Source organism: Canis lupus, chromosome 27 (assembly GCF_048164855.1).
Source record: "Canis lupus baileyi chromosome 27, mCanLup2.hap1, whole genome shotgun sequence".
NCBI lineage: Eukaryota > Metazoa > Chordata > Mammalia > Carnivora > Canidae > Canis > Canis lupus.
Window position 1 is genome coordinate 30301948 of NC_132864.1, and position 27722 is coordinate 30329669.

The following is a 27722-nucleotide window of genomic DNA, read 5'->3' on the forward strand; positions in this document are numbered from 1 at the left end:
TGTGTAAGACCCTGTGGGAAGCTGGCCATTGATCAGAGGCAAGGCCTTCATCCTAAAATGTTAGATCCAATTGAATAACAGCTCCTCACATCTGTGGGGTTGGGTGCAGGTGTCAGAACAATGTCCAGTTCATGCTTTCAGTGAGGAGTACAGGACAGAAGTGTTGTTCTGTTATACGGAACAAGTGGGAGTTCAGGATGGTAGTATGGATAGCTCATGGACTCCACCCACCTCATATGGTGGAGACCTCTGACTATGGTCCTTTTGGGATCTCCAAAACTAGCCCTCCAGGTTCCTTAAGGAGCCAAGAGGACTCTTAGGACTCGGCATCCCTTTGTGTTCACAGCTGTGCTTTATTACAGTGAAAAGGGGCAAAACACCATCAGCAAAAGGAAAACAGGTACGGGGTAAAGTCTGGGAAAACCACGTGCAAGCTTCTGAGGGTCCTTTCCCAGTCACAGGACACGCTCAGTTCCTCCAGCAATGAGTTGTGACAATATATGTGAAATGTTGCCAGCCAGAGAAGCTCATTAGAGACTCAGTGGCCATGTTTTTAATGGGGGCCGGCTACGTGTTCACTGTCTGCCTGGTGCATACCCAAAGTCCAGACTGCCAGGATTAAAGCAGGTATTCAGCATAGACCATAATTTTGTGCAAGTAGTTTAGGCACAGTGAGCCACCTCTAGCAATTAGTGAATGAGGCCCCCACCCCCCAAATCCAGACTCCCAGATGACAGCCAAGGGCAAATCTTTCAAAGGATAAGTGGTCTTAGGCCAACTATGTCATTTCTATTCTGCATTGCTCTGACCTCTTTCCTCCTTGCAGACTTAAGTAATGTCAGGCAGGGTTAAGGGCCAACACTCACTTTGGTTTAGGGAGGAGGAGTGCTTACATTTGGCGTTGAGTGGCAGAGTGGCTTCTTATTACCTATCAGAGAAGACACATGCCAGTCTTGCAGGGCATCAACATGGCCTGCTGCTCTGTATGCTTGACGGCCTTCTCTGTTGAGAAGAGAAGTGTGGTTCATGTTGTTCCTTTATAGTTTCATAGACACTTTCATAATCTAGACCTTTCCTGAAACCCTTTGGTGACTTGACTTTGCATATGTTCTTCCTTCCTTTACAAGTACTTTTGTGTCTCTGATAGAATGTCTGGTCTGAGTTCTTCAGCTGCTGCTGACCCTTGTGACTTCTTTTTTTTTTTTTTTTTTTTTTTTAATTTATTTATTTATTTATGATAGTAACAGAGGGAGAGAGAGAGAGGCAGAGACACAGGCAGAGAGAGAAGCAGGCTCCATGCACCGAGAGCCTGACGTGGGATTCGATCCTGGGTCTCCAGGATCGCGCCCTGGGCCAAAGGCAGGCGCCAAACCGCTGCGCCACCCAGGGATCCCCCCCTTGTGACTTCTTCAGGGAGGGTCTATTAATTCAAGACTGGGGCCTGATGAGCAGTCTGGAACATTTGTGACAGTAAACATATACTAGCTTTGGTTGTATCATTTACTGAGGGCCAAAAATCTATAAGGCAGTGTGGGAGATGGACATGCATACCATCATAAAACAGTGGTGTGGAGAAGGAGGGAGGAAATCCGTACCCATCCTGGCCATTTGGTAAAAGGCCAGCAGGTTCAGACACAGTGCATTGGGGGAGCTCCCTGGGAGCTGGGTGTTCAAGACTGCAGCTCCTGTAGTCTTCTGGGATATAGTTGGCAAATTATATCAGCAAAGACAGATATGTCTGTGAAAAGAATGTGGGGTTCCTTAACCAAGATCAACGTCTGCTTATCCTGGGAGAGAGAAATACACTCCACTGTAAACTGACATACAGAGAGTAGGAGATGGTAAGAAACACTCTGAACAAATTGAAATTGGCAGCTTTGATGTGTGGTGAATCACACATACCAGGTGCTGCCACACAGAAATGTGGCTTTAGGAGGCTCCTTTCATAATCAGACACATGAAGCAAACTGTCAGTGAGTTTCAGAGTCATGCTGGGTGCTGTATATTTTTTTCTTTTACATGGGACTCTTTCCTGCGTCTGTTTCTATTTTTAGGAGTTCTGATCACTAAGCTTCACTCCTCTTGACACCTCAGCACATGCTCAGCCACAGCTCCATGCATTGAAGGCTGATTTAACAATCTTGACTCACACCATTTGATCTGCATTGCTGGGCTATTTGCCTAAACCAAGAAGAGGGCATATGGTGTTGCTGAGCTTGCACAGGACACTGCCAGAACGTGTTGTCCTTTGAAGCTGCAGTAGGTACTCTCTTCCTGAAATACAGTGTGTGGCTTTCCTGGGCACACCACTCACTGCCCTTCCAAGTTGGGTGCCTCCCTCTCTCCCTCTCCCTTGATCCCTGGGCCTTGATCCATCTTCTATCTAACTTGCCTTATTCCCCTTCTGCAACCAACATGCTGTTCAGTCTCTCCTTCAGATCTCTGCACTGGACATCCTTTCAGCAAGGAGATCCCCTCTTCATTGCTATAGACATCCTAGCTGACAATCTTAATTCCAAGTCATCTCAAGATGAACCTGCCTGGATTCCCCTGCAGTCAGCTGGGCTAGCAGAACCATCCTTCCTCTGATGTCCTTTGGTGTATTATGTCATTTGGCCATATACCCCTATTAGCAGGATGTTGTTTTATTTCCCTCCATTAGATTAAAAACTGGCTCCTCCCCTCCAGAGCCTGAGGCTGCGTCTTCTTGACATAGTGTCCCCTGGGGTGCTGGGCAGTCACTTCTGCTTAGTAGATTCTCAAATTTCAGTGAAGACTTTTTTTTTTTTTATAGAAAGCACTTTGTAATTTTAATCTTTTTATATGTTATAAAGACCCAATATTAAGTTTAGACTATTACAGTAGCCCCAGGGGGAGTCACTGTTTGCCAGGAGAATAGAGTGACCATGGAAGCTACTACACAATGCTCATATTTTCAGCTCCTTTTCTGAGGCTTAGCATGAGCCAAAGAGATGTGACAGTATTGAGAACTCATTGTACTCATTTGTATTTAATATGAATAGATAGTAGTAACCCCCGTGTACCCCTTACCCAGTATCAACAATTATTAACTTTCCAGCCAATCTTATTTCATCTCAGTCCTCCACCTGCCAATACTATTTCAAAGTGAATCCCAAATATCACATTTCACCTCTAAATGTTTCAGTATGTAGCTCTAAAGATTAAGGATTTTTAAAAACATATCTATAATACCATTGTTATACTAAAATTAATAATTCCTTATTATCAACAAATATCCAGTGTTCACAGTTTCAATTGTCTGAAATGTCCTAAAATTTTTTTTGATACATTTGTTTGCATCAGGACCCAAGTAAAGTCTCCCCACAGAATTTCTCACAGTCTGGGTTTTGCTGATTGTTTTTCTTGGTGTAGGTTAACATGTTCCTCTGGCTTCTGCAATTCTTCAACTTGGCAGATGGATCTAGAAACTTGATCAAATGGTAATGTGTTCTTCCATCAGGAGCTCATAATGTCTGGTGGCTTTTTGGTTTGTGATGTTAGCTGCTGGTGATCATCAGTCTTCAATGAGTGTAATTCTATCACTCCTTCCTTATTTATTAGTAGGAATACCTCTAGAGAGAAACTTCCCATCTTCTACTACTCTGGTTACTCAGGGGTATAGTTCACACAGGAAAGGCAGAACAAATTCTTGATTCTTTCCCTTTAATCACAAGCTCTCAAAATCATGAACTGGTTCTTATCTTCAAATGGTGACAAATCCATGTTGTTTGTTTTCTCAAAAACACTATAATCTCATGGACACAAACATGTTTCCTGTGTTTGCCTATGTTCAGCCCACTGTTGTATTGCCCTTAATGATGCTCATACTGTCCTGCCTTGTCTTTGCCCTCCCAAACCTGGAGCTAGTTAAGCTCCGATTTCATTCTTTTGCATGTAGACATTCAGTTTTTCCAGCACCACTTGTGGAAGAGACTGTCTTTTCCCTACTGAGTGGTCTTGGTACCCTGGCACTATATATGTAGAGATGAAAGATTTGAAAAACATCTATACTGATTGGATAGGACACCATGCCATTTTCAGGGTCCACCTGCAGCTCTGTCATCTGGGACTGTGGGAGGTTAATCTGAGAAGACAGACCTCTTAAGTTCACTTCCATGCACATCTCTAGATTTCTGCAGCTGGCTAGTAAGCCCTCCACTTACTAGTGTAAAAAGAATGATTGTGATAGCCTAAGAGAAGGTGGGTAGGAATTAAAAGCAGACAGTTAGGTTGCTGACAAAGATTGCTGACATTTTGGCACAAGAGACTCCTTTTTCTTTTTCTTTTTTAAGATTTTATTTTTTTATTCATGAGAGATACAGAAAGAGACAGAGAGACAGAGGCAGAGACACAGGCAGAGGGAGAAGCAGGCTCCATGCAGGGAGCCCGATGTGGGACTCGATCTCAGGTCTCCAGGATCAGGCCCTGGGCCAAAGGTGGCGCTAAACCGCTGAGCCACCCGGCTCCCCAAGAGACTTCTTTTTCATCTTCCCCTCATCCCAAACACATACAGCCACTGCTTATCCTCAGGACCAGCTTCATCTCTGCCTTTCCAGGATAATCTTTGGTTTCTTCCTCTACTGTCACACCCCAGGGACAATGGGCTCTGTGTACATCCTAAGAGGGGAGGAGGTAGATGAGAGTTAGAACTGGGCCCTCAGCTCACTTGTGCTCCTGGATAAGGCAGCCCCCAAATAAATCACCCCAAAAACTCAGAATTTAAAGCAAGGGTGGTTTATTCTTGCTTGCATGTCTGCAGATGACTAGAGCAGCTCTGCCTCCAGCAGTGACACCTGGGAGGCTCCTCTGCCTTGAACGAGTACAGTAACAGAATCAGTCTTCTCCCTATGATGGTAGAAGTACAGGGAGCGAGCAGGAAAGGAAGCACCCCAGTTCAAGCCTGCACACCTTCACTCTGGTCCATATTCCATTGGTTGAATCAAGGCACATGGCCTTATCCAATATTGGTGGGGCGAGAGGGTACCCATTGCCTACTATGGTGGGTGATCCTGCAAAGTCCTATGATGAAGGGTGTGGACATGTAATTGTAATTCAGGGAGGACATTAGGGATTGGGAAAAATGTTTCAGTCTTTACCAGCTTCTAACCTTCCTTCCAATAATCACACTCTTCATCTGTAAAGCAAGGGGGGTAGACTGGGTGGTCTGTGGAGTTCCTTTTAGCCCCAACCTCCTGGGAATTTGATGAGGAAACAATTGGAGGAAGTCAGGGGAGAGATGAGATATCAAAGATGATCTCTGCCTGGTGCTGGGCTTGGCACAGAAATGTCTATTGACTTAGTGGCATGGAGATCAGACTCCAGGCAGCCGCAAAGCTGGTGCTGACCTAGTAGAGAAAGAATGGGTGAAGCTTTTGCTGAGCCACAGATGGGCTAATGGTGTGTTTCCTGTTCCCAGTTTTGGGAGACTTGCAAGCAGACTCGGGGCGGGGCGGGGTGGTGGTGGTGGTGGAGAACACTGTCTTTTGCTGCATTGCTCACATGCCTGACAAGAAAGACACCTTCCTTGAATTTTCCATTTTTAGAAAATGAAATTATTTTGCCAGTTGCAGGCACAGAAGTAATTTTCTTCTTCTGAGCCCCGCAGTTCTCCTAAGTTTGAATTTATTTTGCCTGCCAGTTTACTGAGTCATTGCCTTCTGGAGATGGGATTAGGGCATTCCTAGCCACTAAGCAAATTCCCGTAGTGCCTTTTGTCTCCCTTGCATTTACCTGAGTGCCTCGCAACATGCCCTGCCTTTGCAGCCTTCTAGACATTAATGGTTTCGGGCTGCAGGCTTCCTGCCTCTTTTCTCCTGTCAGCCCTGGTTTGTACTTGGTGACAATATGTCATTCATGGGCATGTGCAGCTCTTTGAGGGTGGGACCAGTAGCTCAAGTGTTGTCTGTTTCCTCCCAGAACAAATCAGTTTTCAGTAACTGTTAGCCAGATATACACTGTACAAGCATGTCATCGGAGCCTAGGAAGCTGGTGAGCAAGATTTTCCAGGTCCTTGGGTAAGTTGCATAGTGTAGAAAAATCTCTGGTAGAAAGGAACTTAAAAGTTGTCCAATCCAACCATCTCTCTGTCTGTTGACTTCTTCCTATGACATCTTTGCCCCATTAGCACCAGCCTCTGAGCAAATCTCTCCAGTGACAGAGAGCAACCTGTATCTCCCAAGACAAGCTGGTATTCCTTGAATAATTCTGGCTATTATAAACTTCTTCCTCTGTTGAGCTGAGATGGATTTCCAGGCAACATCTGTCTTCACTGGGTTGTATCTCTGTCCCACACAGCCATACTCTTCATCCTCACTGGCTGGCTTAGCATCCCTGTGTATTTTCTCTTGCTCTGTAACAAATCATCCTGAAATTCAGTGGCTTAAAACAATAATAAACATTATCTCACAGTTTCTGTGGGGCCAGAATTCATGTGTGCGTGGTTAGTTGGGATGATTCTGGCTTGGGATATCTCATGAAGGCTGCACTCACTTGAAGGCTTGACTGGGGCTACAGGCTCCATTCTCAAGGTGACTCACTTATGTGCTTAGCAAAGCACTTGTTGGCTGTTGATAGGAGTTCTCGGGGCCTCTCTTTGTAGACCTCTCCAAAGGGCTGCTTGAGTATCCTCACAACATACAAAAAGCTGGCTTTTTCCAGAGAGTGATCTGAGCGAGCAAGCAGAGAACACAGTGGTTGGGTTGTTCTTGTTTGTTTGTTGTTTTGTTTTATTTTTTAAAATCTTTTTGACTTTTTTTGACTCTGTCATTTCCACAGTATCCTGTTGGTTATATAATTAGCCCTGCCAGTGTGGGGGAAAGTCTCTAAATCTCTGTGGCCCCCACTTTTATCATCTATAAGCAGCCATACTTGGCTGTTTGAAACAAACCATGAGGAAGTACTTGGTAAACACTTTCATCACTAAAAGGGATGTTTTGAATGTAAGGATTTTGCTAGTAGTAAATGCTTAACTGTTGAAAACCTACCATTTAAGCTCACACTTCTGTCTATCATGTACAGTCAAGGAAACCAGGGATGGATTTGCCAGAGGATGAAGAAGACATCTTTGAAGGCTCTTTTGGGTATAGCCAGGCTGTAGTCTATCCTTCTGGAGTTCAGGAACCTTTTCATAGGAGAGTGCTCTGTGCTGATGAGGCCCTCTCTTGTTCAGCCCAAATGATAGAGGAGAGACAGAAAGTCATACACTCTTGATGGATTCTGTGGAGGCCCGAGAGAGCCACCACCCCATGAACCTGGACCTTCATCCTATGTCTTCTTCATCCAATTCATCATCTGTTTTCCTCACTGATCTGAACAAGTGGCTGGCCTGTCATACTGACTGAATGAAACAGTGAACATGACGAGGAGGGGTGTCAGTTGTTTTAAACACAGTCTCTGGGAAGTTGGTGACAGCCTGTGGTGTGAGGCCTATAGTTTCACAGGCTGCTGTCATGTTTTGATAGGAGTTCAGCCATTTTTGCTTCACTTGAAACCTGGAGGGAGTCAGTTTTACATAAGATTATTCCATCTAATATTAATATCAATGTGCATCATCTTGGAGGCCATGAAAGGAAGAAGTAGAATTCCTGAATAAATTACACGTCTCACCATCAGATCTGTAAGCTTGTATTGTAATCTGTGCATTTAAATTTGTAATTGGCCTCGGTGTGTTAAAATTCCATCCAAGTGTTTCCTTAATTGACTTCTAATTTGTAGTGTTTCAGTCTTTTGCTTGGCTTGCTAACTGGTTTTCTTTTTTAGAACCTCCTTTGCTTAGTGTAGTATTTTTGGGGGGTACATTTAGGGCTGCTGAAATTTTAAGCCAACAGAGCACTTATAAAAGGAAGAATCTAGGTTGCTGGAACATTCTGTAGATTATGGCTGCAGCTACAGAGACTGTGTGATGATTTAAAAAAAAAAAAAAAAAACAAATCTGTTTTCAACTATCCTGAATGGTTCTGTGCCCATGACTAGGTCTTGAAATAAATCCAGCCCTGTGCCCTGGGGACCTGTCATCTTTTATCTCCTCCTGAGACACTCAGTGCACAGCCTCATTCCTGTGCCTGGTCACTGGGATTCAAGATGTCCCCTTCACCATCAAAGTAGTTCAACTTAGCGGCACCTGACTGGCTCAGTTGGTAGAGCATGTGACTCCTGATCTCAGGGTCATGAGTTTGAGCTCCATGTTGGGTATAGAGTTTACTTTAAAATAAATAAATAAAATCTTTAAAAAGAAAAAAAGTAGTTCGGACTGCTGTTGGTCATCACTACACACAGTGAAGAACTTAAAATGCAATGGATTTTTTTTATTATTATGGGGAATTTCAAACATATAAAAGTAGAGATGTTGGTATAATGAGCCCCATATCCCCATCACTCAATGTGAGCAAGTCTTACCTTTAGGTCAGTCTATAGCCTCTCCACCCTCACTTAATTTGAAGCAAGTCCCAGACATCTTTAACCTAATTTTAATAATTAGTTTAAAAATAATTTTAATAATAATATTTATAAATATTTCAGTATGCATCTCTGTAGAGATGAAGGTTTTTTAAAAAAAATCAAAATGGCATTAATATGCCTAAAAGTTTAACAATGATTCTTTGATAAGATTAGATATCCAGTCAATATTAAAATATCCTCATTAATTTAAAATCATTTCTACAGTTTCTAGAAATCAGGATCCAAATAAGATCCATTCATTGCAATTATTGATATTTCTCCCAGGATTTTTTATTTTTTTATTTTCTTATTTTTTTTAAGATTTTTATTTTTATTTATTCATAATAGAGAGAGAGAGAGAGAGGCAGAGACACAGGCAGAAGGAGGGGCAGGCTCCATGCAGGGAGTCTGACGTGGAACTCGTTCTTGGGACTCCAGGATCACGCCCTGGGTGGAAGGCAGGCGCTTAAACCGCTGAGCCACCCAGGCTGCCCTCCCTGGATTTTTTAAAATAAACTTTTTGTTTTGAAATAATTTCAAACTTAGAGGAAAATTTCAAGAATAGCACAAATAGCTCCTATGTACCCATGTACTCTCAGATCCCCCAATTGTTACTATGCTCTACATTCTCTATGTCATATTTATACATCTTATTTCTTAAGATTTTAAGAGTAAGTTTCAGACATAATGCCTATTACACTTAGTGCTTCAGTGTGTATTCCTTAAAACAAGGGCATTCTCCTATATCCGCAGTGTAAACATTGATACAATGCTATCATCTAGGGATGCCTGGGTGGCTCAGTGGTTGAGCATCTACCTTCAGCTCAGGGCGTGATCCCACATTAGGCTCCTTACAGGGAGTCTGCTTCTCCCTCTGTCTCTGTGTTTCTCATAAATAAATAAATAAAATCTTTTAAAAAAATACTATCATCTAATCCATGGATGCCATCCAGATTTTTCCAGTTGTCTCAATTATGTCCTTTAGAGGTACAAGAGCCAATTCAGGATTGTTGATCGCATTTGGTTGTCTTACCACTTTAGTTTCAGTCTGGAACAGTTCCCCCATTTTTCCTTGTTTTTTATGACCTGGAAATTTTTGATAAATATATGCCAGTTACTTTGTGGATTGTGCCTCAGTTTAGGATTGCCTAGTGTTCCCTTATGTTTAGATTCAGGTCCTACATTTGTGGCAGGAATACTGCAGGATATACTACCATGTCCTTCACAGTGCATCGTATCAGGAGGCACAGGATGTTGATTAGTCTTGCTAGTAGTGGTGTAACTTTTATCATTTGATTAAGATGGTGTTTATTGCCAGATTTCTCCACTGTAAAGTTGACTTATAATTATTAATAAGTAATTGATCAGAACCAATGAATTAATAAGTAAGTAATCAGAATTAATAATTAATTGGAATTATAAACAATTAATTAGAACCAGCAAATAATTGATTAGAATTAAATTATAATTTAGATACTTGGAATAACCCCAGAATAAAACTAGAATATAACTAATGTGATAATTAATTAATAATTAAATTAGAATGTATTTTATGGGGAGACACTTTGAGGCTAGGTAAAACACAATTCTTTAACAAATCCCACTGGTTTTTAGTACCTTTTGGTTATTCTTGGCTGAATCAAATAAGTTATTGTTTTGATAGTTGCCAGTTGGCGATATTTCTTTTTACACCATTCCTTTCACATTTATCAGAAGGCATTGTACTATAAAAGGAGCTTTTTATTTAATTATCTGTTCATCTATTCATATCAATATGACCTCATAGATTTTTGTCTCATCCAGTGGGTTATTAACAGTAACTCTCATTTATATTGCTACTCAAATTTTCCCAGCTTTGGGTAGGAGGAGTCGTTTTAAATTGGCTCCTGTATACTTTTGACATTACCCATCACTCTGAACATTTCCTTACTTTTGGCACAACAAGATATTCTTTTTTTAAAAGATTCATTTATTTATTCATGAGAGACACACAGAGAAAGAGGCAGAGACATAGGCAGAGGGAGAAGCAGGCTGCCCGCAGGGAGCCCAATGCAGGACTCCATGCTGGATCCTGTGAGCCGAAGGCAGATGCTCAATCGCTGAGCCACCCAGTCAGCCCACAACAAAATATTCTTGGTTTGTCTTATACTGGAATGTGCATTTCTCTAATGAACCCCATCCCTTTTAGTGGAAAATGATATCTAGAAGCCCAGTTCTGGATGCTGGGTATACTCATTGTCACTGGGACATCATTGCTTCTGGCTCTCTCGGTGGATAGAGATAGTTTTTTTCTCACTCTCTCCTTCCATTTTTCCTACTTCAAACTCTGACAAAAAGAGCTCTGGCTCCCACTATCCTCAATATATTTAAATATTTGCTCAATTTCAGGTATGAAACTACTCTCTCAGCCATGCTGACCAAGTTCCGTCTGTTCCTTCACACCCAGTCATGCTCACTGAATTTTCTTGACCTTAGTGTTGCTCATCTTTGATGCCAGCCATACCTCTTTGCCTCAAGGCCTGGCTGCCCTGATGCTGCTGGTTGTGCTGAGTCCCCATGGCTGAGCACTGCCTGGAAAAGGGGAAGGAACTCCCCCGTCTCTTTTGATTTACAGATTCTCTTTCTCCCTTTTTTTCCTTTTGCAATTTATTGGTTGAAGAAACTAGGTCATTTGTTCTGTAGTTTGCCACAGACTGGAATTCGCTGATTACATCTCCATAATGTTGCTTATGATACTCTTCTATTTCCTTTATTTCCTATAAACTGACAGCTAGAGATTCAGAGTAAGATTCAGTTATATTGGCAAAATGATTCATAGGTATATTGAAAGGGTATGCATGTTGTCTGATTCTCTCTCTCTCTCTCTTGCACACACACACACACACACACACACACACTAGCAGCTACCGTGGACAATTTCCTAGACCCATTAGTTCAGTACAGGCTACAAAATGATGATATTCTATCATTCCTTTTGTAGTTATTAGTGAAAATAATTCTATAAAGAGAAATTTCCCCTCATCTAACCATTTGGTTACCCAATAGTTTTGCTAAAATATAAATGGTAGGGAAAATGTTCTATGCTTTCCTTTATTCACCAGTTATCAGACAAATGAGTTGGACTTTTAGTATCTCTCCAGGGTTACTAATGACTTATTTTTTAGTATAATTATACATTTCTTGACTTGAAGCCTTTCAATGTATTGCAGTTGTTATTCTTGTTCTGACCTTTAAGATATGATCTACATACTGTGCAAATAACCCACTTAAAGTATACAACTAATGGTTTTTAATATATTCACAGATATGTGCAACCATCACAGTCAATTTTATAACATTTTCATTACCTCCAAAGGAAACCCCATATCCTTTAGCTATCACTACTCTGCCCATCCCTCTCCCTCCAAATCTTCCCCTAGCCCTAAGCAACCACTCATATACTTTCTGCCTCTATATGTTTCCCTAGCATGGACTTTTGTATGAATGAAGTCATATGGTATGTGGACTTTTGTGACTGGCTTCTTTCACTTAGCATAGTATTCAAGGTTTATCCAAGTTGTAGCATAGACCAGTAGTTTGTTCCTTTTATGGCTAAATAATATTCCAGTGTAGGAATGATTCCATTGTATAATATACTATTTTGGGGGTTCATTCATCTACCTATGGATATGTGGATTATTTCCACCTTTTATGTGTAATACTGTTGTAAAAGTTTGTGTACAAGTTTTTGTGGGGACATATATTTTCATTTCTCTCGGTTATATATCTGGGAGTGGAATCTGGGTCATATGATGACTGTATTTAATTCTACAGTGCTTTGAGTATCTCTTTGGATAACATTTTTAGTGATTCTTCATATATTACATTATATATACATAACTTATCAGATCTGCTGATGTCATTTAACCAGTTTCAATGAAGTATAGAAAATTTACTTCCCTCTAAGTTCCTTTACCTGCCCCCATTTATAGTCTAGTAGTCTTAAATATTCTTCTACATACATGTAGAACCACATCATACCACATCATACAGTGTTTAAATTTTTGCTTCAACCATCAAATATAATTTAGAAAACTCAAGAGAAGGAATATCTATTGTCTTAAGCCATAAATTTGTTTAATGTTCTTTCTTCCTTCCTGATGTTCTAAGATTCTTTCTTTTTATCATTTCCTTTCTTTTTAGAGAATCTTTCTTTTGCCATTGTTTTAAGGTAGATATGCTGGTGACAAGTTCTCTTTGTTTTCCTTCATTTCAGAATGTCCTTTTCCATCATTCCTAGAGGGTATTTTCACTGGATTCTGGGTTGGCACTTCTTTCCTTTCAGCCTTTGAAAAATGTTGTGCCACTTTGTATATCAAAGTGCGTTAAAACTTAACATTTAAAAGAACAGGGATGGGGGATTCTTTCATGGCAGTAGAGGCAGCAATGACTAGTTCTCAAGGGCAGCAGAGGTAGCAGAGCCCTGGGAGCATCAACATCCAGTGCCCAGGTGGCAATGTCCTCTCCAGGACATGACTTTGGTCTGCCAAAAGTGGCTGCCCAGCCTGCCTTGTTCTCGTCCCCCTCTGACAGCTCTATCCTCCTGCCTTTTCAGAAATCCTATGAGCTCCTATATATCCTTTTTTGCTTAAAATATCCAGAGCTGGGTTTCTATTGTTCTTGACTGAGAACCTGCTAGTACAGGTGGACAGTGGCCACAGAAGGGATGTCAGAGGGCAGAGAGGGCAGTGAAGAGAGTCTTACAAGAGACACAGGCAGGAGAAACAGTAGATTTCTATTCAGGAAGAGCTGGTAAGTCATATTCAGGAGCAAGGACTTTGACTCCTAGTCCTGAAGGAATAGGAGAGTTGTCGAAGGGTTTAACGCAGTATATTGACAGATTCAGAATGAAGTTTTAGAAAAAGGTAGCTCTGCCACAGGGGAGTGGCAGAGGCTGATGAGGAGACTATGGGTGTGTCTGAGTGAGGGATAACCGTGGCCTAGTGCAGGGCTGAGCGGAACAGCTGCAGTGTAGAGGGTGGCTTTGAAGGAGATTGAGGAGGCAAGCTGGAGAGGACTTGACATTCTTTTCAGTGAAGTCCAGGTCAGCTTTCGCCTGACCAGCCTCACAATTTAAAAGGGTAAATAACTTGGAAAAACGTTGTGGCTTATTGTTACTGCATTGGCAGCAAAAGTGACGTGTTCATCCATTTTCTACCTGATGAGGCATTTTAGTCTAAATATGAGATCTAAAGCATTTGTCTAATATTCTGTGACAGGGTTTCCATTTAAGAATCTTAGGAACCACCTTAGTCATTGATGGGTGGTACATGGTATTTTGACATTTTGGTGGAACCACAAAAAGAGTCTTGTTAATTTTCAGTGAGTGATGTGGAAGGGTGAGGTGTTGTTATCCTGCTGTTCCACCTTAAATGTGTGAGGTTGGCAGGGCTTCAGGTGGCGCTGGGGCTGGATCATCTCCCTGGGTTTGTCTCCCTGCTTGTGTAACACTCATGCATGAATTCTCGCAGCCAGCCCACCACCTCTGAGTTCTCACCATGCATCAGCTCTGAGCCAGGTAAGGACAAGATAGGCCAGTTCTGTCTCATGGAACTTATGTTTTCACTTGCAAGCGACAAACAGAAGTAATGACCAGAATAAAGCATTTCCTGGATGGATACCTTAGGATTCTCCATGGAAAGAGCCCTGTGTTGGTGGCAGAGATACCCAGTTCCAGTTGACTTTATTGTTTACCAGTTTTATGGATGAGGGCACATGATTTACCTTTTCCTGGACATGATTTACCTTTTCCTGGCCTCTTCTCCTTTCTTGATTGTAAAATGAGGCTAATTCCCTCCTGCAGGTGCCTGCCATTTGGAATATACTTGATAAATATTTGCTAAGCAAATCAACATTTGCTTAAATATTTGCCCACTTTATGGGTTCTTATGAGGATTGAAGGAATCGTGTTGGTGACAGTCTCCTGTGGAAAGTGAAGTACTATCTAGATGTAAGTTGTATGGAGAAATGTGCTGGCCTTTTATAAATTGCTCTCTGTCACCATCTATTTGTGTAAACATGTAGTGATGTGAGTTTCAGTATTTGGAGAATGCTCCCAAGTCTCCTTTTTTATTAAAAAAACTGCATTAGAAATGTCCTTCCTATAGAATTTGCAGCAACAATTATTTCACATTTCTCAAGGGAAGCTTTAAATGGAAAAGAATGAGGCCAGAAGCCAAGTGAAACAGTGTCAGGTCTCGTGGTGATAGTCTCATCCATGCAGTAGATGCTTCTGTTCGATTGGCCACTTCTGACGGTTGCCATATTGAGCATTTTCTGGATGGTGCTATTTAACCAGCTCTGATGACTTTTTTTTTTTTTATGATAGTCACACAGAGAGAGAGAGAGAGAGGCAGAGACATAGGCAGAGGGAGAAGCAGGCTCCCTGCACCGGGAGCCCAACGTGGGATTCGATCCCGGGTCTCCAGGATCACGCCCTGGGCCAAAGGCAGGCGCTAAACCGCTGCGCCACCCAGGGATCCCAGCTCTGATGACTTTTGAAAATAGAAATGAAGCGTGGGGACGTGTCCATGCACTCCCGTGGGTAAGAGACAGGGCTGCAGGTGGATGGATGGGCCTGGCTCTAGTGGCTTGGTCCTCTGTGGGACCTGCAGTGAGCTGCCCACATAGCCAAGCCTTTCAGCCTCTGCATCTGGAAGGTAACATTCCAGAAAGGTAACATTCCTGCCTTTCCTATCATATCTTAAGTGGCTAATCTATGTGAGACACTTCTAAGGTAAGCCCTCAGGATGTGGTAGATAGAACGAATAGCCTGAGCTTTGTTACTTAGACCTGGACAGGTCCTAACAACATCCTTGTGTCCGGAGAGGTACAAGAACCAAAATCTACTGTTTCTCCTGCCTATGTCTCTTGTATGACTCTCTTCACTACCCTCTCATATCCCTTCTGTGGCCACTGTCCACCTGTACTAGCAGGTTCTCAGTCAAGAACAATAGAAACCCAGCTCTGGATATTTTAAGCAAAAAAGGATGTATAGGAGCTCATAGGATTTCTGAAAAGGCAATAGGACAGAGCTGTCAGAGGGGGGCAAGAACAAGGCAGGCTGGGCAGCCACTTTTGGCAGACCAAAGTCATGTCCTGGAGAGGACATTGCCACCTGGGCACTGGATGTTGATGCTCCTGGGGTTCTGCTACCTCTGCTGCCCTTGAGAACTTTGATTCATTGCTTCAGCAGAGTCACTGCTGCCTCTACTGCCATGAAAGAATCCTCCATCCCTGTTCTTTTTAATGTTAAGTTTTAATGAAGTTGGATATGCATAGAGACAAGTGGCAGGTAAGTGTACAGGGGATGTTCCCAAAATGAACACAGTGAATAGCCGATTCTCCTGTAAAGAGAAGAAGTAAAACATGACCATTCCCCACTCCCAGGAGCCTCCCACTTGTCCCCTCCAGTCATTGCTTCCCACAGACAACTGCTGCCTTGATTTCTTATCACAAAGCTCAGTTTTGCCTGTTACTGTATTTTCTCTCTAAGTAGAGTCTCACAATACATTTTCTTTGTGTCTGGCTTCTTCTGCTCAGCATTGTATTTGTAAGGTTCTTCCAGCTTGTTTGTGTATGTTCTTATGCATTTATTTGCATTGCTGTATAACACTCCGCCATTTGGATAAGTCATCACATGGATAAGCCACCAGTTGTTTATCCATTGAATATCTATATCCATATCCATGATGGATATACGGGTTGGTACAGTTTTGGGCTTTTAGGAAGAGTACTGCAGACATTCCAGGACATGTCTTTTAATAACCACAAGTATACATACGTCCCTAATGGGGAAGTCCATAGGAGTGGAACTGTTGGATCATGATGCATACATATGTTTACTGATCACTGATGAAGTTGAACACTTTTTCATATGTTCATTTAGCCACTTGGAGATCGTCTTTTGTGAAGTATCTGTTCAAATCTTTTGCCTATGTTTAAATTGGGTTTTTGGCTATCCATTTTGCATCTCTAGATCCAGATTTTAAAACCTCTGCAAAACAAAACAAAACAAAACCCTCTGCAAATGCATAGAATTGGCCTGTGTGTGCCTTGGTTGCCAGAGATCTCAGGCAGCACATATCAGCACACATCACAAGATCTGCAATCTTGATTGCAGTCACGGGTATTCATTCTGAGATGATGTAGCCTCTGGGAAGGTGCCTTGGCCAGAACTCAGCTGAGCATACCAGAAATGACTCTGGCTAGTGTTAGCCTAAAGGCTGTGCTGTCAGGAGTGAGGTAGCTTCCTAGTCCCTGGGAAGGCTGGAGGAGCAGCTGCTAGCTGAAAGGAGCATTGTAGGTCCTCAGACTCTCACTAGCTCTGCTGGAGGCAGCAGATGCTGCTGTAGGGAGCCACAGAATTGGGAAGCCGATGGCTAAAAAGCCTGCTCCCTCTGTCAGAGTCCCTGACACCACAATGGATAACTTTTCTTCTGCTCACTTCCCTCTTAACTTACTTCTACATTTAAATCTTGTGTTAATGCATGTCATTGGTGAAACCTGAACCTTGGAATCTTTGCTGAAGGCCATTTTGGGTGCTCCAGCCTCAGTGGTATAGGAAAATGGAAAAGCTCTGAACTGCAATGGGTAGTTCTGGGACAGAGCTGCTCTAGGAACAAGAGGAGCGATATGGGGAATCCCTGGGTGGCTCAGCGGTTGGGCGCCTGCCTTTCGCCCTGGGCGTGATCCTGGAGACCCTGGATCAAGTCCCACGTCGGGCTCCCTGCATGGAGCCTACTTCTCTCTCTGCCTCTCTCTCTCTCTCTCTCATGAATAAATAAATAAAATCTTAAAAAAAAAAAAAAAAGAGGAGTGATATGGGTGCTGTGGTGACAGACTGTTCTAGGTAGGGACTGGATGGAGAGTTGAAATGCAGTCCCATGATTGATACGTAGGAATAAACCAGCTGCCAGACATGGCAGCTTCTAGAAGGCCATTCCTGTGCTCATCTATCTGTTCAGCCATCATGTTTAGTGTCCTAGGGATACTGTGATAATGCACCATAAACTGGGTGACTTAATACAGCAGAAATTTATTGTCTCACAGTCCTGGAGGCTAGAAGTCCAAAATCAAGGGATTAGCAGAGTTACACTCTCTCTGAAGCCTCTAGGGGAGGTTCTGTTCCAGGCCTGGCTAGCTTCTGATGTTTGCCAGTAATCCTTGGTGTTCCTTGGCTTGTAGATACATCACTCCCATCTCTGCTGCCTTGTGTCTGTGTTTTTCTTCCTCCTCTTATAGGGACACCAGTCATACTGGATTAGGGCCTACCCTAATTACTTCATCTTAACCTGATTATAACCTCAAAGACCATATTTCCAAATAAGGTCACATTTGCAGGTACTGAGGATTAGAATTTCAACATATCTTCCTGGTCAATAGAGTTTAACTCATAATACCCATTATCAAGCCAGGCCATGTCTGGACTTCTTTGGCTGCCTTGGATCCTGAAACTTTCCTAGAGCCACACCCTCCACCCACATCACTGTTCTGGGTTGGTCTGACCCTCCTCCTAGCCTTTGCCTGGGCAGAGTCCCCTCATTGTTTGAAATTCTGTTCCAGTGTACCTTCTTGATCCCCCTAGGACAGAAGGGGTCGTTCTGTTTTCTGAGCTCCCACCACCGGCAACCTATTCTTCCATTTTTAGTTTGTTTTTGAAACAAACTTTTGGGATGCTTGGGTAGCTCAGTGGTTGAGCAGCTGCCTTTGGCTCGGGTCATGATCCTGGGGTCCTGGGATCGAGTCCCTACAGGGAGCCTGCTTCTCCCTCTGCCTGTGTCTCTGCCTCTTCTCTGTCTCTCATGAATTTAAAAAAAATAAAATAAAACTTTTTTTTGACAACGGTTGTATCTGTAACACACAATATACTATATGTGTGTAACATACATGGAGAAAAGTAGGTAATTATAAGTATACAACTCAATGAATTTTCCTAAAGTGAATACTCCATTTTGAATTTATTTTCCTCTGCCTATTAAAATAGTAGCTTGCCATTTACAGGCCTGTCTCTTTCACAAAATGGAATGTTCTTTGAGACCAGAAAATGTGTTTTATTTATCTTTATATTTACCCCCTCTCCAATTTCTAGCACAATTCCTATATATAGTGACCCATAGGAAGTACTACTGAATTTGGGTTTGGAAGATTGGAGCAGACTTTGCTAATGAATCAGACTCAGCTTGAGCTAGCATTGAATGAAAGTCACACACAAGGCTAAGTGCTTTGCTCTAAATTAGTAGCCTTTGTCTTTCTGTGGATCTTGATCTGAATTTGCTGCTTGTCAGTTATTATTATTATTATTATTATTATTATTTGCCTATTTTTTATGAAGGTTCTAGAAAACATAGACCAAGGCAAGGATTAAAGAGCTGACACTTTGTGTTTTCTTTCTTTTTTTTAAGATTGATTTTTTACCTTAGAGAGAGAGGGAATGAGAGAGCACGAGTAGGGGGAGGGGCAGAGGGAGAGAATCCCCAGGCAGACTCCCCTCTGGGTTCAGAGCCTGATGAGGGGCTTGATCCCACCACCCATGAGATTATGACCTGAGTTGAAGGCAAGAGCTGATCACTTAACCAGTTGAGCCACCCAGGCACCCAAGATCTGACACTTTATGTACAAGGCGCAATCCCAGGGGGGAGAGGTAGAAATGGGAAGTGGACAGGTGAGCTGCAGAGAGATACAGGAGGCCTGCCATAGGGACATCTCCAGAAGATATGCAAGGAGAAAACATACCTCTGAGCAGTCTGCAGAAGAAAGAGTGGAGGGGGAATTGATCTGCGCCCCTTTTGCTTCCACCTTCTGTTTCCTACAAAACATTTCACAAAAGTCCAGAAGTAGAGGGACAATCAGGCAAGGTTGAGGTAGCGACAGAGAGAGACAGGGAAGGAGGTGGCCAAGGGAACCTGAGAAGGTGCACAAAGGTTTGTGTCCAATACGCTCCACACCTTGTGCTACTCAGGTCCACTCATGCCCTCCCATGGTGTCAGCTCTCCTACTACAATGTGGGAACCCCCATTCTCCTAAGAGAATGAAGACATCTTTACCCCTTCCCTGGGAGGGGAGGTGCAAATCTGAGCAGTTACAGATGCCCCTTCCTGGTGGCCTGCTGGGGTTACCTGGCAGAGGGAAGCAAGAAGGCCACGACACAAGCTCATTCACTGCTGTCCTGTCTGTCCTGACACTGTAATGGATATTCATTATCTTCCTCCTCCACCACCTGTTCTAGATCCTCTTTGCTCTCTACTAGCACTCTGGCAACTTCCTTGTTGCCTTGCCTATTAATAGCCACTGCCAGACATGGAAGTGTTAAGAAAGTCCTCAGGGACTCCCCTCAGATCAATTCCAGGCATTCCCCTCCCATCCCCATATGTGCTACTAACCTAACTCTTCATGGTGGTTAGCATCAGTAACCCCAGCAGTATTGTTATTCTCTTCTTGGTCTGTTGGTCGCTGTTACAAGGGGCAGAAAGTGGCCAGAGGGCATCATCAGCTTCTGATTTAATGCATGCCTTATTGTGTTGTGCTTCCCCTTTTCCTGGAAGCAGAACCTCTAAACCAGCTGAGCCCAGCTGATAGGAAGCACTAACTTTGCAAGGTGTCACTATGAGTAATGGTGAGCAGGGCTCACGGGGACACATCTTCTGTAATTATATAGGACACAGCACCAGATATCAGCTGTCAGTTCAAGGCATATGCTTCATCCTGGAGGTTAGATGGTCAATCCCATAAGACATCTCCTCAGTAGATGCCCCAGCTGAGCCTTCTTTTTTTTTTCTTTTTATAAGATTTTATTTATTTATTCATGAGAGACACACAGAGAAAGGCAAAGACATAGGCAGAGGGAGAAGCAGGCTTCCTGTGGAGAGCCTGATACAGAACTCGATTCCCCCGGAATCACCTGAGTCAAAGGTAAATCCTCAACCACTGAGCCACCCAGGTGCTCCCAAGCTGAGCCTTCAATAGGCCATTCCATTCTTCTGTCAGGTTGGCTGCTCCTGAGTGACAATAGGGTTCACAGTGAGATCAGTGAACTCCAGTCAGGAGTCATTGTTTCACTTTCTCAGTTGAAATGGTGACTTTGAGGCTGTGTCATATAAGAATCCAGGCCAGTGAATGAGGATTCAATAACCGGACCATAGTGCTGCTGAAGGCAACACCATTACCAGAAAACACATGGATTCCAGTAAGGAAAAATCACTCAATACCCGACCCCTGCCCCGTCCACACACACAAGGTGAAAGTGATCTGATCTAGTTGGTGGCTATCTTGTTCTCCCCAAGGAGGGGGTCATGCCATGGAGGTTTTGTGTCAATCCCTCCTGCTGGCAAGCTGGACACTCAGCAAGATGAGCGTTGGTGATGTGGAGGCCAAAACCTAAAGAAAGGCAAGGCAAAGATCCAAAGTAATGTGAAACTTTATTGAGGTGGCTAACACTTCACAGCAAACTCAAGGGTCATAGACTACTCATGTTCTCTAGGCTCATGGACTTCTCCAGAAGGTTTGCAAAGATAAAACATACTTTAGGAAAGTCCACCGAGGGGAAAAGTGGGGAGTATTTACCTGCCTGCTTCCCATCTATTTCCCACTTCCCACTGGTCATTGTTCAGCCTGTGAGGTGTTAACCTTTTCACATTAGTGGGTTACAAAAATCTGGTCTCTCGATGGGCAATCGGGAAGCCAGATCTCATACTCTGAGATTCAGCGTCCCTGCCAAGCCCAGAAATGGAGGAGCAACTCAAGCCAAATGGGGTTCCAAGAGAGATAATAGAGGAGGTGGTGAGGGGACTCTGGTGTACAAGTTTTGTACCCAATACAGGTGGGTTAGTCACTAGCCAAAGTGCTACATTAACTATTACAGCTTAGTTAGTGTTTAGGACGTGCTATTTCACTATTACAGGCTTCTAAGTTCTGATAACTGGTATCATGGTCTCATCTCTGGCAAGGACATTGGCCATCAGAACTGCTGAATGTTATTTGGCTGAGAGTCAGTGTGATTCACTTAGAAGGGTATTAGTTATGGTAAGCTCTCTTATGGTTAAGTTTACAAGGTGTTCCATATTTTGTCTTGTTCTAAATACTTAAAATATCCACCAAATGTAAAGTAATGCCACAAAACATGTTTCTTTTAAAAACTGGCAGAAGATAAATGATCATGTGTGCTGGATATGAGCTCTGACATAACTGGCAGGCCCTAGGACATAGCCTAGTTTGTCTTGAGGCACTGAAGGTGCCCAGGGATTGATGAGAATAGATGGTTCTGGGTTGCTTTACACTTCTAAAGTTACCATCCCGGGAAGGTAGGACAGGAGTTGCCACTGCAACTTACAGACCCAAGTACACAGTTTTCTATGAGTGGGGCTTTAACTTTTCCACTATCTGGGATGTTGGGTGGCCCTGGAAGGGTCAGCTCTCATAGAAGGGTTGCATTAGCCAGGACGCACAATGGGAGAAACAAAAACTCTTATATACAACATGGGTAGGTGCACCACTCCCAAAAAACAACCAGAATTTTAGGAAATGTCCTGAATTTTAGATACTTTTGGAACTTACTTTGAAGGCATTGAAATTTTAAAAAACTGAATAACAGGACAAAAAAAATATCACTTTGGCTACTGGTGGAGCAGGGACTAACCACAAAACATCTAAATGAAAGAAAAAAGAACATAGTTAAATTCTAAGACAAGCAAATGTATTTAATGATTTTAATGGGTGTTTAATTCCTAAATTCATATGTGCCCCTATATAATTTCTTCTGATACAGAACAAAAACTGAAAAATTAATCTCAAGTCATCTACTATATTTTCATTTGCTGAAATTCTCTGGTTACTTTTCATACCTACCTGTTCTTGTTTCATTTTTACCAGGTTTTTTTTTTTTTTTTTTTTTTAGATTTTATTTCTTTATTCATTAGAGACACAGAGAGAAAGGCAGAGACATAGGTAAAGGGAGAAGCAGGCTCCATGCAGGAAGCCCAGTGTGGGACTCAACCCCAGGACTTGGGGATCACACCCTGAGCCAAAGGCAGACTCTCAACCATTGAGCTACCCAGGCATCCCTACCAGCTTTTGTTTCACAAATAATTGCTCTTTATTGATGTTTTTCCTTCATCTTTAATAATATTAAGCCTATTTATGTTCATTTAAAAATATTATTCTGATCCATTTTGTCTGAAGTGATTCATCTGCTGAGCATTTGACTTTGTTGTTTTCTTTGTTAGCATTAATTTTCTTCATAGGTTTGAGTTTTGGTTTTCAGTTTATCTTCACTGGGAGATCCTCCCTCCCTCTCTGAGCCTTACCCACCACTCTACTCCTCTTTTTCTAGTGATTTTTAGAGTGCCTTTACCTCACTCTGTGGAGAGCCTTGTCCAGAACCAAGCTTTATGATGGGGGCTGAGTTAGGGCTTCTGTCCTTCAGTGACATTGGGAATATCTCCAACTCTGTCACTGAGCCTGATGGCAAGTGAGTTCAGGTTCTGGACACAAGATTTCATATCAGCTGTAGCCCTGGGCAGAGTGTGATGGCAGCATTAAAAAAGATTATTATTTTTAAAAAAGATTTTTTTATTTATTCATGACAGACACAGAAAGAGAGGCAGAGACATAGGCAGAGGGAGAAGTAGGCTCCATGCAGGAGCCCAGTGAGAGACTCGATCCCAGGACCCCAGGATAATGACCTGAGCCAAAGGCAGACACTCAGCCACTGAACCACCCAGGTTCCCCTAAAAAAGATTATTTTTAATTTTGAAGTAACTTAGACTGCAGCTTGGAGAGTTTCCAGGTAGGTGAATATGTGGAGATTTGGGGACATGGCACACTCAGAGATGATGGAAACTCCATATCCTTTCCCTAAACCTTATCCTATGTATCTCTTCCATCTGACTGTTCCTGAGTTGTGTACTTTTATAATAAATGGGTTATCTACTAACAAAAAGAAGAAAAAAAGAAAAGAATAGAAAAAAGAAATAACAGACTTATAGAAGAGTTGCAGGTACAGAGAGTTCTCACATGCCCTTCATCTAGCTTCCCCAAATGTTAACATCTTATCTCAGCAAAGTACAATTATCAAAAGTGGAAAATTAGTGTTGTAAGATACTATTAACTAAACCTCCAACTTTATTCATATTTCACAAGTTTTTCTTTAATGTCTTTTTAAAAACTTTTATAATCCAATCCAGAATCCCACATTGCATTCAATGATTTTCTATTTCTATGATCACATTTATGTTCATTAAGAAAGATCTGTCCCTTCTCCCTGATTTATTTATACCTTTGACTATGGACACAGGGATATTTATTTAGTCAATGGATTGTAATCCAATGCAATAGCCATTGGGTAACTTCCAGCCCAACCCTAATACCATACAGTGGCCAGGCTTCCATATCCCCATCTCACCCCAAGTACTTCTCTTCCCTATTTTCTATAGGAATTTCTATAATTCTTGGCCACCCCTGCTTCTTTCTTGACGTTAGGCCCAGGAGGCCCACTGTTTTTGTTTGAGATAAGTCTAAATATTTAGGGTTCAGCAGTTTAGCGCCACCTTCAGCCCAGGGTGTGATCCTGGAGACCTGGGATGGAGTCCCACTTAAGGCTCCCTGCATGGAGCCTCCTTCTCCCTCTGCCTGTGTCTCTGCCCCTCCCCCCCGTGTCTCTCATGAATAAATAAAATCTTTAAAAAGAAAAAAAAGTAGGGGATCCCTGGGTGGCGCAGCGGTTTGGCGCCTGCCTTTGGCCCAGGGCGCGATCCTGGAGACCCGGGATCGAATCCCACGTCGGGCTCCCGGTGCATGGAGCCTGTTTCTCTCTCTGCCTGTGTCTCTGCCTCTCTCTCTGTGTGACTATCATAAGTAAAAAAAAAAAAAAATTAAAAAAAAAGAAAAAAAAAGTCTAAATCTTTAGCATAATCTGCAAGGCATTACATTTGGTTCCTATACAATTTTCTAGCTGTATCTTTTTCTCCTTCACTCTGTTGTTCTCAATGCTTCAGCCACATGGAACTTTTTCCTGTTCTTTGAAAGCTATATACTCCACCTAGCCTCATGGTCTTTGCCACTTCGGTTCCCTCTGTCTAGAACAGTCATCCTCCCCTCCTTTTTCAGCTGAGCCAGAGTGGCATTTTTGGATAATTACTATAATGTTAATACCTGAACAGTCTAGGGCAGCCCCGGTGGCTCAGCAGTTTAGCGCCTCCTTCAGCCCAGGGCGTGATCCTGGAGACCCAGGATCAAGTCCCACGTCGGGCTCCCTGCATGGAGCCTGCTTCTCCCTCTGCCTGTGTCTCTGCCCCTCTCTCTCTCTCTCTCTCTCTCTCTCTCTCTGTGCCTCCCATGAATAATAATAATAATAAAATACCTGAACGGTCTCTAGCCTAAAAATCCTTTGATCTAAAAGGTAAAGCCTCCAACAGGCATGCCCAACTTTGCCAGTTTTGTAAATTAGGAGTCTCCTTCAAGTGGAATATGTCAGCGTCTATGAATTGGACCTCTCCTCGGGTATAAACTATGTCATCTTCTCTAAGGAATGTAACCACAGCAGAAGAGTATCGGAAAAGGAGGCTACTGTTCACATGAAAGCTGAATGTCTTATTGTCAAGTCATTTGACTTTAGAACTGGTAGAAGAAGGGTGCCTCAGTGAGTTAAGTATCTGACTCTTGATTTTGGCTCAGGTCATAATCTCAGGGTTGTGAGATCAAGCCCTACATCGAGCCCTGCATTGGACTCTATGCTCAGTGGGGAGTCTGCTTGAGATTCTCTTCTCCTTCTCCCTCTGCCACTCCCCCTGCTCACCTGTGTGCTCTTGCTCGCTCTCTCTAGAAACAAACAAGCAAATATTTAAAAAATAGAACTTCTAGAAGAATCAAGAAGATAACAGATGAGGAAGAGCTAGGAGAAATAAAGGAGCATCAAAAGACAGCAGAATTGCCAAATGAGCTCCTGTCACTGGCAGTGTTACATACTGACCAGTGGCTCTTCCTTTTCCAACACAGTCTATGGAAGGAGATTTGGTATGTTGTGAGGGTTCTCAATTTCCTTTGAGTGTGTGAAGGAGGGAGTTAAGTAGATCCAGTCTCCGTTTTCAAACATTGATCAGAGCTGGAAATGGCCCACACTCAGTCACCTCTGCTTCCCCTTACTTTGGTACTGTTAGCTCCATAATCTTGTAACTGGCAAAGGGTCAGTGTCTGTCATGAGTTCACACTGTGTTAGCCCAGCCATTGCCTTCTTTCATTTCAGGGTCTCTCCAAGCTTGAAGGGTCTGAGACTCTGAGGATTTGCCTTGAGGCTTTCTTTAGTCAGAGCTATTGAGTTTGGGAGCCTCACCCCATACTTTCTCTTACATCCTACAGAAATCAGGGTGAAATGGCCCACACCTGCCGTGGCACCATCAACCTGTCCACTGCGCACTTTGACACGGAGGACTCTTGTGGTATCGTGCTGACCAGTGGGGCAAGGACCTACCACCTCAAGGCCAGCTCGGAGGTGGAGCGGCAACAGTGGATCACCGCCCTGGAGCTGGCCAAGGCCAAGGCTGTCCGCATGATGAGCAGCCACTCAGGTAGTGAGCACTTGGTGAGCGGGTATACATGCAGTGTCATGGTTCTGGAGAAAATGGGAATTGAAAGCGTTTGGGGGTGTTGGTGACCAGGAGACCCGGGCTAGTCCAGACCAACCCTGGAAGGTGGAGGTATGTGTTCACCCGTCCCACCCAGCTCCATGTATCCTCAGCAGTGAGAGGCTTAGGTAGTCAAGGTTGGCTGGCAGTTCTGGGGATAGAAATATTTTCAGTGAGCAGGACCGTGTGTGTCTCTCTTTGGACAAGTCTGGTTTCTGGACTTCAGCAGACCCTTCAGATGCTGCAGTGGGTGAGACCCAGAGGCAGCAGCAGGGGTGGGAGTCCAGGATTATACACCTGTGCCTGGGACCAGACTTTCTCCCAGGCCTATTTTGGAAATTGAAAAGCCAGAGCTGCTGCCTTTGTTGAGGTGGAAGGCCAGCTCTGATATCCTGAGCAAGACATTTAATTATTTACTTTAATACAGTTATTTTCTTAATATGTAATATCTTAATATGATTCATAAAGCAGCAGTTTCCAAAGCACATGCAGTGACGCCTGCCCTGGACTCTCATTCCCAGCCACCCACCCTGTCATCCCTCCTAGAAGCAACCAGAGCTACCTTGTGTCTTTTACGTATATATTAAAATTGGTACTTATTTTAAAATAAATGCAGTGTTCCACCTTGCTTTCTTTCCATTTAACAATATATCTTGGAATTTTTTTCCCTATCAGTACATGAAAGTTTCCTCCTTGTTTTTACAACAGTATAGCACTTTGTTGTATGGATGTATCATAGTTTATTTAACTCAAAGCCTGTTGATGAACATTTAGATTGTTTATTTTGCTATGACACACTGTGTTGAAATGAGTAACCTTGTATTTCATTTCAATTTTGCAGAAATATAAATGAAGTATATAGTCCAGAAGGCAGGATTGCTGGGTTAACAGGAGTGTGTTCATTTGTAATTCTGAGAGATTGTCAAGCTGTCCTCCAAAGGGGTTGTACTACCAGATGCCTGTAGCAGTGTGTGAGAATGCCTGCCTCCCACAGCCTTGTCCACCCAGAGGGATAGCAAATGTTTCTGATGGGTGAAAACTAGGTCCACACACACACAGGGAGGACAGATTGAGAAGCTGTGATTCTTCTGAGGTTAACACAAAATGGTGTGTGTTTCCTCAGACCCATGTGGGGTTCTTTTAGGAAGGTAGGGCTCCAGGTATTCTCACAGCCTCTGCTCTCCAGGATTAGCACACAGTCTGGTTGGGGAGACAGTGAATCCCATGGAAGGAGCTCTAGCACAAAGCAGGATGAGGGGTGCTATGATATCAACCGCCAAACCCCATCCCTAGTCGGATTGTGTTGGGGTCTCACTCAGCAGTAGCTTCTCAGTGCACACTGAAGGTCATTGAATATAGTCTGATCTTCTTTTTTGGTCTCACACATTTGGAGCATGGATCGCCCTGCCCTCCTCCCCCTTGTGACTCTTCCTTGGGGTCAGCACTTGTGTGACTCTGGTGTGTCAACAGTGATGCTGAGCTTGGCAAGGGGTCCCTAGGATACCACACCATTTCCTACTGAAGGAGGATGTTGGGGTCATTTCAGGCATGGGGTATGGTGAAACCCCCAGTAGAGTCTGTGCTTTCTGTTTGGAGGTCTATGGAAACCTC

General features: G+C 43.1%; 1 protein-coding gene across 4 annotated transcripts in view; it reads left to right on the forward strand.

The window, feature by feature from the left end:
- OSBP2 (oxysterol binding protein 2) overlaps positions 1-27722 on the forward strand; it is a 194947-nt gene that overhangs the window by 25113 nt on the left and 142112 nt on the right. For all 4 annotated transcript variants that reach the window (XM_072803248.1, XM_072803246.1, XM_072803245.1 and 1 more), the window contains one exon: positions 25846-26054. In XM_072803248.1, coding sequence (XP_072659349.1) covers positions 25846-26054 — 209 coding nt within the window. The remainder of the gene's footprint in view (positions 1-25845; positions 26055-27722) is intronic.